Below are 16,451 nucleotides of genomic sequence, written 5' to 3' on the forward strand. Positions count from 1 at the left end.
CGTGAAGAATGGGCTGCCATTCCCTAAGAAACCTTTCAGCACCTAATTGAACGTATGCTGCGAGAGTGGAAGCTGTCATCAAGGCTAAGGGTAGGCCAACACCATATTGAATTCCAGCATTGCCGATGGAGGGCGCCACGAACTTGTAAGTCATTTTCAGCCAGGTGTCCAGATACTGTTGATCACATAGTGTACATCAAAGTTATAGCTACTTACATGTATACGCTTCTCGGCTTTTGGCATAATCAATGTGTAGCATCAAAGAAGGTCCCCTTGGACGTCAGAATGCGCTGTGACATAAATTAAGTGAGTTTTCATCTCAAAACCTTACGTGCATTTCATCACGTAATATAGAACTAAAGAAGGCATATCAAGAGTCCTGATGATATTTGGTCGTTACGGACTCTTATTTAGTTACTGGGATCTGTATGTACCATAGAAATAGTAGTTCCCACCAATAGCAGCCCCCTGAACATCACCTTATGGTAGTACATTGTGACGCCAGGAAAAGTTCTGCATATCGGCAGCGAATAAGAAAAAACTGCAGCAAGATTTTGTTGTTCCAAATACAAAACAAGTCAAGGATATAGCTACTTATATACATAGGCCTACGCTTCTAAACTATGGCAAGATCGAAGTGTGGTATTACGGGCGGCTCCTTGAGCCCCATAATACACTGAGGTGGCAAAAGCCACTGAACGCCACCTAATAACGTGTCGGACCTCCTTTTGCTCTGTGTAGTGCTGCAACTCGACGTGGCGTGGACTCAACAAGTCGTTGGAAGTCCTTTTCAGAAATATTTGAGTTACGTTGCTTCTATAGCTGTCCATAATTGCGAAGACGTTGCCAGCGCAGGATTTTGCGCAAGAACTGGGCTCTCGATTATAACCCATAAATGTTCGATGGGATTCATGTCCTCAAATTGTTCAGAATGGACTTCAAACGAATTGCGAGCAGTGGTGCCCCAGTGACATGGTAAATTGTCATCCGTAAAAATTCCATCGTTGTTAGGGAACATGAAATCCATGAATGGTTGCAAATGGTCTCCAAGTATCCTAATAGAACCAGGATCCAGCCCATTCCATGTAAACACAGCCCACACGATGGCGGTGACACCACCAGCTTGCACAATGCCTTGGTGACATCTTGTGTCCATGGCTTCGTGGGGTCTCGAACCTTACCATAAACTCTTACTAACTGAAATCCGGACACATCCCACCAGCTCACGGTTTTCCAGTCGTGTATGGTCTAACTTATGCGACCATGAGCCCAGGAGAGGCGCTGCCGGCGATGTCGTGCTGTTAGCAAAGGCACAGACGTCGGTTGTCTTCTGTCATAGACCATTAACGAAAAATTTCGCCGCGCTGTTCTAATATCTACGTTCGTCGTGTGTCAAGCGTTGATTTCTGCGGTTATTTCATGTAGTGTTGCTTGTCTGTTAGTACTGACAACTCTACACTAACACCACTGCTCACGATCGTCAAGTGAAGGCTGTCAGTCACTGCATTGTCTGTGGTAAGAGGTTGTTGTTGTTGTGGTCTTCAGTCCAGAGACTGGTTTAATGCAGCTCTCCATGCTACTCTATCCTGTGCAAGCTTCTTCATCTCCCAGTACCTACTGCAACCTACATCCTTCTGTACCTGTTTAGTGTATTCATCTTTTGGCCTCCCTCTACCATTTTTACCCTCCACGCTGCTCTCCAATGCTAAATTGGTGATCCCTTGATGCCTCAGAATATGACCTAACAACCGATCCATTCTTCTAGTCAAGTTGTGCCACAAATTTCCCTTCTCCCCAATTCTGTTCAATACCGCCTCATTAGTTATGTGATCTACCCATCTAATCTTCAGCATTCTTCTGTAGCACCATATCTCGAAAGCTTCTATTCTCATCTTGTCTAAACTATTTATAGTCCACGTTTCACTTCCATACATGGCTACACTCAATACAAATTCTTTTAGGAACGACTTCCTGACACTTAAATCTATACTCGACGTTAACAAATTTCTCTTCTTCAGAAACGCTTTCCTTGCCATTGCCAGTCTACATTTTATATCCTCTCTACTTCGACCATCATCAATTATTTTGCTCCCCTCTAACATTCTGCGTGGTGTCTGTTGTTCTATGTCGTGTCTCCCTACCACTTTCGCGCAACGACGCTCTGAGCATGTTTTTTAGGGAATTGACTATTTTGAACCTGGGACCTGTTGCTGGTAAGGAGACGCCACACCACACATGACATGTAGAGTTCAGAATAGTTCAGTGAGTCTAGCGATGATATAACCAAATTCTACTCACTAAACATTGCTTATAAATTGCACTATTGGTAAAAGGAACTGTTTTAATACAGGATGATAAAAACCAACTGCGTTCAACAAACATATGAACGAATATTCCCTGAATGGGTTTCCAAGTTCTACAATGGATCGAAGGATGACCTATGCCATATCACATCTGTAATCTAGGTTTAAATTAAGTTTCACAAAAGAGAAAGCTATCAAAATGGTCTACAGTGACCCTCAATTATCTTTAATTACTTATCTAACTTGTCGTAAATTACAGTGGCTGATGTGGCTTCTCAATAATTATATAACAGAAAAATCATCGCGTTTCAGATTTTAACTTACGTAGCAAATGTGAATACCATGAGCTTCAATTGACGATCGACACTAGTATTACGTAAATAGGGGATGTAACAGATGAGTATTCTGCAGTTCTGAGTGAAGCCTTATGCGCTCAAAAATGCGGTATCGCGTGCGTTCATTACCTTGTCGGTGTTCGTCAGGGGGCGACGGCCGGCGCAGCTCCATCCAGCTCGCCGTCTCCGAAGCAACTCCCTTCTAACTTCTTCTTACTACAATTTACCGAAGTTGGTTTAAAAAAAAAACTATCTGGCTGTGTTTTCATCTGACCAATCAGGGTCTCAGTGTTAACCTTAAGCTCTGCTTACAAAAATTCTGTCTATCCAATGAGAAACGTTATACTTTTCGTGGTGGGGCAATGTTTTTAAAGTTTGCAACGTAACAGAGACGCGAAAAAGTCTCACGCTAAAACTTGCAGCTGGTGTGGCCCCTTTAGTGTTATCGTAAGATCTATACTGTTCTTCTGAAGGGCTCTATCTTTTAACATGGGCTGGCGGGTGGTCCTGTCGGTTACTTTTCGTGGTGGGGCAATGTTTTTAACGTTTGCAACGTAACAGAGACGCGAAAAAGTCTCACGCTAAACTTTCGGCTGGTGTGGCCCTTTTAGTGTTATCGTAAGATCTATACTGTTCTTCTGGAGGGCTCTAGCTTTTAACATGGGCTGGGGGGTGGTCCTGTCGGTTAGCTGGAGACGTGGGTGTCCGTCCCTTATCGTAGGGACTTCTAGCTTAACACGATTCTGCTCTCGGCTTCTGTTCTCGTTTCTCCCCTCGGAACTGCGTCTGTCTCACGGTGGGAAGGTATGACATGCATTTAGGCATTCTTGTGTTAGTCTGTGGTATTCCATTTGCTCACTCGTTACTCGTCTTACTTTGGTTAATTTAATGTCACGATTTATTCGGAGCTATGTGACATACTACTGGATTTGCTTATCATGTCAGGGTTTTCATGGAAGGTGTTGGATTTGCCTGACACCTTACACCCCAAATAGCAAACTCATTTACTACTTTAGGCGTCTCATTTCCTAATCTAATTCTTGCATCACCCGATTTAATTCGACTACATTCCATTATTCTCGTTTTGCTTTTGTTGATGTTCATATTGTATCCTCCTTTTAAGACCCTGTCCGTTCCGTTCAGCTACTCTTCGAAGTGGTAAGAGGTAATACCTGAAATTTTGTATTCTTGGCACACTTTTGACTCTGTGGATCTCGGAATACTGAATTACCTAACGATTTTCGAAATGAAAAGTCTCATGCGTCTATCACAAACTATTAACGCACGTTCAAAGTCTGTGGATCACGTCGGTCGCCTCTTCACTTGGACCACACGAGTACAAATGACAGCTGCGTCATTGCACTGCCTTTTTATACCTTGCGTAGGCGACACTTCCATACATGCCTTTCGCTGTCCCATGACTTTCGTCATCTCAGTGTAAAGTTAATGGGATCGCATATAATCACATGGGCCTGATTATGAAGAACTTTCCCGAAACTGAGGTGCACTAAGACTGTGACGTCATGCTTTACAGGGTGTTACAAAAAGGTACGGCCAAACTTTCAGGAAACATTCCTCACACACAAAGAAGGAAAATATGTTATGTGGACATGTGTCCGGAAACGCTTACTTTCCATGTTAGAGCTCATTTTATTACTTCTCTTCAAATCACATTAATCATGGAATGGAAACACACAGCAACAGAACGTACCAGCGTGACTTCGAAAACTTTGTTACAGGAAATGTTCAAAATGTCCTCCGTTAGCGAGGATACGTGCATCCACCCTCCGTCGCATGGAATCCCTGATGCGCTGATGCAGCCCTGGGAATGGCGTATTGTATCACAGCCGTCCACAATACGAGCACGAAGAGTCTCCACATTTGCTACCGGGGTTGCTAGACAAGAGCTTTCAAATGCCCCCATAAATGAAAGTCAAGAGGGTTGAGGTCAGGAGAGCGTGGAGGCCATGGAATTGGTCCGCCTCTACCAATCCATCGGTCACCGAATCTGTTGTTGAGAAGCGTACGAACACTTCGACTGAAATGTGCAGGAGCTCCATCGTGCATGAACCACATCTTGTGTCGTACTTGTAAAGGCACATGTTCTAGCAGCACAGGTAGAGTATCCCGTATGAAATCATGATAACGTGCTCCATTGAGCGTAGGTGGAATAACATGGAGCCCAATCAAGACATCACCAACAATGCCTGCCCAAAAGTTCACAGAAAATCTGTGTTGATGACGTGATTGCACAATTGCGTGCGGATTCTCGTCAGCCCACACATGTTGATTGTAAAATTTACAATTTGATCACGTTGGAATGAAGCCTCATCCGTAAAGAGAACATTTGCACTGAAACGAGGATTTACACATTGTTGGATGAACCATTCGCAGAAGTGTACCCGTGGAGGCCAATCAGCTGCTGATAGTGCCTGCACACGCTGTACATGGTACGGAAACAAATGGTTCTCCCGTACCACTCTCCATACAGTGACGTGGTCAACGTTACCTTGTACAGCAGCAACTTCTCTGACGCTGACATTAGGGTCATCGTCAACTGCACAAAGAATTGACTCGTCCATTGCAGCTGTCCTCGTCGTTCTAGGTCTTCCCCAGTCGCGAGTCATAGGCTGGAATTTTCCGTGCTCCCTAAGACGCCGATCAATTGCCTCGAACGTCTCCCTGTCGGGACACCTTCGTTCTGGAAATCTGTCTCGATACAAACGTACCGCGCCACGGCTATTGCCCCGTGCTAATCCATACATCAAATGGGCATCTGCCAACTCCGCATTTGTAAACGTTGCACTGACTGCAAAACCACGTTCGTGATGAACACTAACCTGTTGATGCTACGTACTGATGTGCTTGATGCTAGTACTGTAGAGCAATGAGTCGCATGTCAACACAAGCACCGAAGTCAACATTACCTTCCTTCAATTGGGCCAACTGGCGGTGAATCGAGGAAGTACAGTACATACTGACGAAACTAAAATTAGCTCTAACATGGAAAGCAAGCGTTTCCGGACACATGTCCACATAACATCTTTTCTTTATTTGTGTGTGAGAAATGTTTACTGAAAGTTTGGCCGTACCTTTTTGCAACACCCTGTATAATAAAGAGACAGCAACCGCAACGTTCAAAGTATGCAGGTCGGCAGTCGACAGGCAGTTTCGGAATAATGGAGTGGACTGGTGCAACGCACCGGACCAGAATGCGTTTCTGGGCAGGATCACGTCATTTAGCGCGATCTTTGCACGGTATCACCAAGACATCTCGTAGGAGTGAATAATCTCTTCGTCCAGTGTGTTAGTATGTTGGTCTGTGATTTGATGGATGTTGCAGAGTTCTAGCAAAGTCGCTACCCGTGTGAAAGACGAACAACCTTGTCGACAGGTGTGGTTCAAAAACCGGCGCGCCAAATGCCGACAGCAGCAGAAGCAGCAGCACCAGCAGCAGCAACAGAACGGCGGTGATAAGGGCGGCGGAGGCGGCGGTACGGGCGGCGGCCGCTCGGGCGGGGGCGGCGCGGCCAAGGCCGGCAAGGCGGCGTGCGGGGGCGGCGCCAGCAACAAGTCGCCGTCGCCCGGGTCGGCGGCGGGGCCGGGCGCGGTGCAGCAGGCCCCGCAGCCGCCGGGGGCGGTGGTGGTGTCGCCGCAGACGACGAGCGACGGCTCGGCCACCAGCTCGCCCAGCGTGGCGGCGGCGCGCGACTCGCCCGGCGCCGGCGCCTACATCAAGCCGCTGCAGCTGTCCGCGTCGCCCCCGGGGGGCGGCTACAACCCGGCCGCCATCTGGAGTCCCGCCGCTATCGACTCCTGCCTGGACCAGCCGCACCACCACCGCCCGGCCGTCCCGGCGCCACCCCCGCCGCCTCCGCAGCAACCTTACGCCGCCCCTGGCGCCACCACCGCGGGCACCGGCGCGGGTTCTGCCGCCGCCCAGGCCGCTAACTGCTACCCGCACCAAAACTATGGCGCGTACTACACCAACATGGACTACCTCAGCCCGGTAGCGATGTCTCACTCGCAGCTAAACGTGCCGGTACACACCTTTCTACGTCGACTTACATTCACTTTGATTTATCTTCCTTTTCTACTAACTAAATGAAATGATTTTTTTGCCTTGTTTCACAAAACTTTATTATCTTCGCATGTCCTAGGTTTCACATTGTACGCCCATTTTCCTGTACACACCTAATTCGAAAGATGGCAATCAATCAAAGATAAACACTTGGCAATTCCATAAAAGTTATATAAAAAAATACAAATTTTTTTTATGGTTATGGTTGCAGTAAGACTGTAAGACTGTAGTGGTTATTGTGGACTTCAGTTGGCATGATTGGTTTGATGCAGCTTTCTGTGCTAGCTTATCCTGTGCAATCCTCTTCATCCCCCAATAAGTATCGCAACCCACGTGCTTTCGAATCTGCTTACTGTATTCATCTCTTCGCTTCCCCCCCCCCCCCCCCCAATCACACACACACACACTTCCGTCCAATACTAAATTGGTAACTCCTCGATGTCTCAGAACGCGTCCTATCAACCGATCCTTTCTTCTAGTCAAGTTATGCCACAAATTTCTTTCCTCGATAGTTGTACTGGTTCAAATGGCTCTGAGCACTATGGGACTTAACATCTTAGGTCATCAGTCCCCTAGAACTTAGAACTACTTAAACCTAACTAACCTAAGGACACCACACACATCCATGCCCGAGGCAGGATTCGCGGTTCCGGACTGAAGCGCCTAGAACCGCACGGCCAACGCAGCCGGCTAATTGTACTCACTGCCCCCTCGTTGTTTACATGATCTACCCATCTAAACTTCAGCATTCTTCTGCAGCACCACATTTTAAAAGCTCTTGTTTTCTTTTTCTCTTAATTGTATACAGTCACGTTTAAACAGCAGTACAGGGCTGCAGTCCAGACATATACCTTCAGTAAAGGCTTCCTAACAGTTAAATCTATATTGGATATTGCCAGATTTCTTTTCTTGCCATTGTCAGTCTACATTTTATATCCTCTACACTTGGGCCGCCATCAGTTACTTTGCTGCCCAACTAACAAAACTGATGTACTACTTTTCGTTTCTCGCTTCCTATTCTAATTCCCTAAGCATCGACTACATTCCATTATCTTTGTTTTGCTTTTCTTGATATTCATCTTATACCATTCTTTCAACACTGTCCAGTACGTTCAATAGTTCTTCCAAGTCCTTTGCTGTCTGTGACAGAACTGCAGTGTTCTCCGCAAACGTAAGAGTTTTTATTTTTTTCGCCCTGAACTTTAAATCTTTTCTCCAATTTTTTAAATTTCCTTTGCAGCTTGTGCAGTGTACAGATTGAATAACATCAGGGATATGCTACAACCCTGTCTGACACTCTTCTCAACCACTGCTGCCTTTTTATGTCCATCGATTCTTGTGACTGCCATCCGGTTTCTGTACAAGTTGAATATAACCTTTCGCTCAATGTGCTTTGCCCCTGCTATCTTCAGAATTTCAAAGAGTTTATTCGAGTCGATATTATCAAAAGGTATCTCCAAATCTATAAATGCTACAAACTGTAAAGTAATGTATCATTGCGATCCAGACAATTAAAAAAAATTATAAAATTTTAAATAAAAGTTTTAGAAATACATCACATCATTTACCTCTGTTACCTGATGACATCAGGTCTTACTTCTTAATCTGTCGCTTCTCAACTTAAAATATAAAGTTAGCTTTCTTGACTATTTTGGCACAGTTACATTTGTGTTGTACAACCTTATGACATTCATTAAAATAATATTTGCTCTAACTGTAACTAAACATACATTGGACTAGAGCTGTGTGCACAGGAATGGGTATTTATGTGAGTACCCATGAAGGTACCAAGGTTCTACTCCTATGTGGAAGCTGCACTCATATGTAGAAGTTGAGTGAATAATTGAACTGAGGCTGTTTGCTCAGTAGTCGTTGTGAGAGTAAGGATATCAGTTTTTTAAATTTCTTATTGAATCAGCTTTGCACGCTTGCCTTTTAAATGTAGAGCACCTACATACATTATATACAGGGTGATTCAAAAAGAATACCACAACTTTAAAAATGTGTATTTAATGAAAGAAACATAATATAACCTTCTGTTATACATCATTACAAAGAGTATTTAAAAAGGTTTTTTTTTCACTCAAAAACAAGTTCAGAGATGTTCAATATGGCCCCCTCCAGACACTCGAGCAATATCAACCCGATACTCCAACTCGTTCCACACTCTCTGTAGCATATCAGGCGTAACAGTTTGGATAGCTGCTGTTATTTCTCGTTTCAGATCATCAATGGTGGCTGGGAGAGGTGGCCGAAACACCATATCCTTAACATACCCCCATAAGATAAAATCGCAGGGGGTAAGATCAGGGCTTCTTGGAGGCCAGTGATGAAGTGCTCTGTCACGGGCTGCCTGGCGGCCGATCCATCGCCTCGGGTAGTTGACGTTCAGGTAGTTACGGACAGATAAGTGCCAATGTGGTGGCGCTCCATCCTGCTGAAATATGAATTGTTGTGCTTCTTGTTCGAGCTGAGGGAACAGCCAATTCTCTAACATCTCCAGATACTGTAGTCCAGTTACAGTAGCACCTTCGAATAAAAAGGGACCAAAAACTTTATTGGCTGAAATGGCACAGAAAACGTTCACCTTAGGCGAGTCACGTTCATACTGAGTTGTTTCCCGCGGATTCTCAGTGCCCCATATGCAGACATTGTGACGGTTGACTTTCCCGTTAGTGTGGAAAGTTGCTTCATCACTAAACACAATCTTTGAAACGAAAGATTCATCTGTTTCCATTTGAGCAAGGATAAAATCACAGAAATCGATTCTTTTAATCTTATCAGCTGCAGACAGTGCTTGAACCAATTTCAGACGATAACGTTTCATAACTAACCTTTTTCGTAGGACTCTCCGTACCGTTGATTGTGGAATTTGCAGCTCTCTGCTATCTCTGCGAGTCGATTTTCCTGGGCTGTGAACAAATGCTTGCTGGATGCGTGCTACATTTTCATCACTCGTTCTCGGCAGTCCAGAACTTTTCCCTTTGCACAAACACCCATTCTCTGTAAACTGTTTATACCAACGTTTAATACACCACCTATCAGGAGGTTTAACACCATACTTCGTTCGAAATGCACGCTGAACAACTGTCGTCGATTCACTTCTACCGTACTCAATAACACAAAAAGCTTTCTGTTGAGCGGTCGCCATCTTAGCATCAACTGACGCTGACGCCTAGTCAACAGCGCCTCAAGCGAACAAATGTACAACTAAATGAAACTTTATAGCTCCCTTAATTCGCCGACAGATAGTGCTTAGCTCTGCCTTTTGTCGTTGCAGAGTTTTAATTTCCTAAAGTTGTGGTATTCTTTTTGAATCACCTTGTATTTGTACAGGGTGACCGCACAGTCTGTCTTGTATAGCAGGATTGACACTCATGACGGATGATCTTATAAACCCCACTTTTCATTATGGCAGGTTGTTCATTATTCCTTTATTTTCCAGTATGTGTTCTGATTTTGTTGCTTTTATCCTGTTTGCATTTCCTCTCCAGTGCCAACTTCTCCATTTCAGAGTAGCATTTATACCCAACATCCCGAATTATTTGTTCTACAGAGCAGTTCAAAATGAATATAGCCATTACGAGAGAATGTAACAATTTAATATTACCGATACATTTATAATAATTTAATAATTACGGAGAATGTAAAGATGTGGATCACAATTTTAAAAATAAACTTAAAAATTGCAGGTATTGAGATAAGTGATCGTGGAACAGAAAACTGACCTAATAGTGAGAAGTCATATGGACCGGACCGGACGAGACAGCGTATGCTCACATATTATGAAGTATTTGGAGAATGATCATCTCCTCTATAAAAATCAACATGGATTCCGCTAGTATAGATCCTACGAAACTCTGCTCGCTCTGTTCCGCCATGAGATCCATAGCGCCCGTAGACATCGGCGCTCAGGTTGATGACGTGTTCCTTAACTTCAGGAAGGCACCTGATACTATTTCTCACTGTCCTTTAGTGAAAAAAATACGAGCTTACTAAGTATCAGATAAGATTTTCGACTTGCTTCAACATTTCCTTCCAGACAGAACTCGACGATTGGCTCTCAACGGAACAAAATTGACGCATGTAAAGGTAGCTTCAGGAGTACAGCAAGAAAGTGTGACAAGAAGTTCTATTTAAAACATATACAAATGACCAATTGCAGCCATTGTTGCAGAGATTGAACATTAGTAAATTTTGCGTATTGTTGGTAAATAGGCGAATAAATCAATTACTGTACGATTACGCTTTTGTTGGCAAATCACTGCAAACAATAACTACCGTAAAATATCTTGGAGTAACCACCCAGAAACACCTGAAGTGGAATGACCATATAAAAGAAATTACAGGAAAAGCGTGTGCCAGATTGAGAGCCACTGAGAGAATCTTAAGGAAATGTAATTCATCCACTTACAAAATACTCGTTCGACCGATTCATGAATATTGTTCATCAACCTGGGACACTTACCAAAAACACCCTCAGCCTTACACGGTAAAGTGACCTACGGATATAGATGCAGTTGTAGAAAGTTGAAAAAAAATTACGTACTTCATAGGCATTCCACCTGACTCCCCTTAGTCACACAGACATCAACGCGCTAAGTCATTTCGCGTCACACTTCTGAAGCATATGTTGAGTCACAGACGCGAGAGCATTAGCAATGCGCATTTTGAATTCTGGAACTGTTTCTGGCAAAGGGAGCACATACATAATGTACGAAATCCATGGATGTCAGGTCGGTAAATCTAGGTGTCCGAGACCAGAAAACAACGTCGTCGTGTCCAAATCGACCGATCCAACGACCTGGAAGACGTTGGTTGAAAATTTTGTGAACCCCCATAACCCAGTGTGGGGTGCTCCTTGCTGGCAGACGTAATCCGTGGAATCCACATCCGTCAGTGGCATCAGCCATTGCTCAAGCGTGTCTAGGTATGTGTTTGTTGAAACACTTAGCTCAATGAAGAGAAATGGGCGGCGTAATTATTGTACTGACAACACCAGACCACATTAACTTTCGGTAGGTCAAACCAATGTGAAATTACGCACGAAGGCTTTCCTGCATCCCATATTCAAGTCTTCTACCGATCAACCTTGCCACTTACGTGGAAGGTTGTCTCATCGTTCAAAATTAGACGTGCAGTAAATGTTTATTCTTACATCTACATCCCCATACATACTCCCCAATCCACCATACGGTGCGTGGCGGAGGGTACCTCGTACCACAACTAGCATCTTCTGTCCCTGTTCCACTCCCAAACAGAACGAGCGAAAAATGACTGCCTATATGCCTCTGTACGAGCCCTAATCTCTCTTATGTTATCTTTGTAGTCTTTCCGCGAAATGTAAGTTGGCGGCAGTAAAATTGTACTGCAGTCAGCCTCAAATGCTGGTTCTCTAAATGTCCTCAGTAGCGATTCACGAAAAGAATGCCTCCTTTCCTCTAGAGACTCCCACCCGAGTTCCTGAAGCATTTCCGTAACACTCGCGTGATGATCAAACCTACCAGTAACAAAATCTAGCAGCCTGCCTCTGAATTGCTTCTGTGTCCTCTCTCAATCCGACCTGATAGGGATCCCAAACGCTAGAGCAGTACTCAAGAATAGGTCGTATTAGTGTTTTATAAGCGGTCTCCTTTACAGATGAACCACATCTTCCCAAAATTCTACCTTCCCCACAACTGCCATTACATGCTTGTCCCACTTCGTATCGCTCTGCAATGTTACGCCCAAATATTTAATCGACGTGACTGTGTCAAGCGCTACACCACTAATGGAGTATTCAAACATTACGGGATTCTTTTTCCTATTCATCTGCATTAATTTATATTTATCTATATTTAGAATTAGCTGCCATTCTTTACACCAATCACAAATCCTGTCCAAGTCATCTTGTATCCTCCTACAGTCACTCAACGATGACACCTTCCCGTACACCACAGCATCATCAGCAAACAGCCGCACATTGCTATCCACCCTATCCAAAAGATTATTTATGTAGATAGACAACAACAACGGACCTACCACGCTTCCCTGGGGCACTCCAGATGATACGCTCACCTCCGATGAACACTGACCATCGAGGACAACGTAGTGGGTTCTGTTACTTAAGAAGTCTTCGAGCCACTCATATATTTGGGAACCAATCCCATATGCTCGTACCTTAGTTAGGAGTCTGCAGTGAGGCACCGAGTCAACCTCTGTAGCTTCTAGCATTGTCGAAGCATAATTTTTACATTTTACGCAGTCTTTCGGTATCGATTCACCACACTAGCGCAAGGTTCAAAATCTTGAACTTTCTTTTACATTCTCTGTATTTTTTATCGATGTATCACTATGCATTAGAAAGTTATAACCGTTCACAATCGCTATGTTCACTTGGAACTACTCTGTATATACTACCACTACAGTTTCTACCCTCTACATTTCCCTTAGTGTACCATGAAATTTATTCCCCTGCGTCTTAACAGATGGTCTATCAGCCTGTCTCTTCTTCTAGTTAGTGTCTTCTTCATTATTAACACACGTTTCACCCACAGCTGTTCGTGACTATACCTTATAGGCTCTATACGAAGGCTGTTCTGTCTTTCTTTCTTTCTTTCTCTCTTTTTCGTCAAGATCCGATTGGTTGTGAAATTTAAACCGCAGTGAAATTCTGATGAAGTTTTGCGCAGATGTGTTACGCAGTGTCTCATGTCGCACTTTTCAGTTCCGAGCGTACAGTGATCACGTAAAGATGCCTAGAACAGTAGTCTCCCGCCAAGTGTGAAGTGTATGTTGTTATTCTATTCTTCATGCAGTTCCGTCCGATTCCATGAAGCCCACATAACATAACTGTGCAGTAACTTTGAAGCAGGACGTACAGACGTTCATGATGCAGGCATTCAGGGAAGGAAGCGAGTGCCAACCAACGATCTTGTTAAACGAGCGGATCAGGCAATTTGAGAAAATCGTCTACGAAGGGCAATTCAGATCAAGCGAAGAGGAATGTTATCATCAGCCATTCATTCTTCTTCTTCGTGACAATGCACGGCAGCACACTGCAGCCGCAACAAAGACGACCCTCCCGTGTTTTCTGTGGGAAGTGTTTTGTCACTCACCATAACGCCTGGACCTAGCTCCCTCTGGTTTTCATCTATTTGATCACATGCACCTCTGGCTATGAGGACAGCATTTTGGCACAGACAACTAGCTGCAGACCGCCGCAGAGAATTGCCGGAAAGCACAGACGGCTGCCTTCTATGCCTCGGGTATTGGGAAGCTGACACAACGCAACGACAAATTTCTAAATCGGAGCGGCGACTATGTAGAGAAGTAGTCGGCACATTAGCTGAATGATGCAAATAAAACAATTTGGTTTTCACTATGGTTTCCATTTCGCAACCGATTGAACCTCGGAAAAAAACCGCCATCGTACATCGGAAATCTCTTACGCATTGCTCTTTTAACCACAGGAAATGGCTACATACAGCCAACGGTACAATGGAGGTAATAGTAAAGCTATATTCTCAGTATAGTGTGCTGTCTTTCCCATTGTGAATGAGAATGAGGCTTATGCACTCTTTTCAATCTGCCAACTGCTTCAAATGGTCATATCAAACTTATATAGTGTGCACATTATCAATTTACGGAAGCAGATGTCAGAACGAGTAGTTGCTCACCGAATTGAAGTTCACTTCCCCGACTTAATTTGAAAATTCAGCCACTATCGTGAGACGAATAACATTTAAAACCTGCCTCTTAGTGACTGCCCGCAGTAACATCACCACCTAATGACCAATACCTACAAATTATGGTTCATAGATGCCCTGAATATAACGCAACAGATCTGCATGCTGCCGTTCTCGAGGGAATTGGGTCGTCTGTGGTGACCCAGGCAGATCTTTTTTTCAATCATAAGTCTTCTGAGTAGTTTGATGCGGTCTGCGACGAATTCTTCTCCTGTGCCAACCTTTTCATTTCAGAGCAGCAATTGCAATACATGTCCTCAATTATTTGCTGTATGATTTCCAATCTCTGCCTTCCTCTACAATTTTTACCCTCTATAGCTCCCGCTAGTACAATGGAAGTTATTCCCTGATGTCTTAACAGATGTCCTGTCTTCCTGTCCCTCCTTCTTGCCAGACTCCTTTCCTCGCCGATTCTGTGGAGAACCTCCTCACTCCTTACCTCATCAGTCCACCTATTTTCCGACATTCTTCTGTAGCACCATATCTCAAATGCTTCAATTCTCTTCTTTTCCGGTTTTCACACAGTGCATGTTTCACTTCCATACAATGCTGTGCCCCAAATACACATTGTCAGAAATTCCTTCCTCAAATTAAGGCTTTTCTTGGTCAGGAATGCTCTTTTTGCCAGTGCTAGTCTGGTTTTTGACGTCCTGCTTGCTCCGCCTGTCGTTGGTTATTTTGCTGCCTAGGTAGCAGAATTCCTTAACTACATCTAGTTGGTGACCATCAATCCTAATGTTAAGTTTCTCGCTGTTCTCATTTCTGCTATTTCTCATTAGCCTACTTTCGTCTTTCTTCGACTTACTCTCAGTCCATATTCTATACCCATTACAATGTTTATTCAGTTCAACAGGTCCCGTAATTCTTCTTCACTTTCACTGAGAATAGCAATGCCATCAGCGAATCATATTGATATCCTTTCCCCTTGAATTTTAATCCCACTCCTGAATCTCACTTTTATTTCCGTCATTGCTTTTTCGATGTATACACTGGAAAATAGGTGTGAAACACTGCATCCCTGTCTTATACCCTTTTTTACCCGAGCACTTCGTTCTTGATCTTCCAGTCTCTTTCTCTTGGTTCTTGTACATATTGTATATTACCAGTCTTTCCTAGTAGCTTATCACTATTTCTCTCACAATTTAGAAATCTGTCGAATGCTTTTTCGACGTCGACAGATCTTATGAACGTGTCTTGATTGTTCTTCAGTCTTGCTTCCGTTATCAACCAAACGTCGGAGGTGCCTCTCTGGTGCCTTTACCATTGCTAAAGCCAGGCTGATCGTCATCTACACTACTGGTCGTTGAAATTGCTACATCAAGATGAAATGCAGATGATAAACGGGTATTCATTGGACAAATATATTATACTAGAACTGACATGTGATTACATTTTCACGCAATTTGGGTGCATAGATCCTAAGAAATCAGTACCCAGAACAACCCCCTCTGGCCGTAATAGCGGCCTTGATACGCCTGGGCAATGAGTCAAATAGAGCTTGGATGGCGTGTACAAGTACAGCTGCCCATACAGCTTCAACACGATACCACAGTTTATCAAGAGTAGTGACCGGCGTATTGTGACGAGCCAGTTGCTCGGCCACCATTGACCAGACGTTTTCAATTGGTGAGAGATCTGGAGAGTGTGCTGGCCAGGGCAGCAGTCGAATATTTTCTGTATCCAGAAAGGCCCGTACAGGACCTGCAACATGCAGTCGTGCATTATCCTGCTGAAATGTAGGGTTTCGCATGGATCGAATGAAGGGTAGAGCCACGGGACGTAACACATCTGAAATGTAACGTCCTCTGTTCAAAGTGTCGTCAATGCGAACAAGAGGTGACCGAGACGTGTAACCAATGGCATCCCACACCATCACGCCGGGTGATACGTCAGTATGGCGATGACGAATGCACACTTCCAATGTGCGTTCACCACGATGTCGCCAAACATGGATGCGGCCATCATGATGCTGTAAACAGAACCTGGATTCATCCGAAAAAATGAC

At 44.1% G+C, this 16,451-nt stretch overlaps 1 protein-coding gene across 1 annotated transcript in view; it reads left to right on the plus strand.

The window, feature by feature from the left end:
• Nucleotides 1-16,451, plus strand: part of LOC124613476 (homeobox protein OTX2-B-like) — a 325,801-nt gene that overhangs the window by 297,656 nt on the left and 11,694 nt on the right. The window contains exon 5 of the mRNA XM_047142182.1: nt 6,033-6,680. Within this exon, the coding sequence (XP_046998138.1) occupies nt 6,033-6,680 (648 nt within the window). The remainder of the gene's footprint in view (nt 1-6,032; nt 6,681-16,451) is intronic.

The sequence above is a fragment of the Schistocerca americana genome, chromosome 4, assembly GCF_021461395.2.
Source record: "Schistocerca americana isolate TAMUIC-IGC-003095 chromosome 4, iqSchAmer2.1, whole genome shotgun sequence".
NCBI lineage: Eukaryota > Metazoa > Arthropoda > Insecta > Orthoptera > Acrididae > Schistocerca > Schistocerca americana.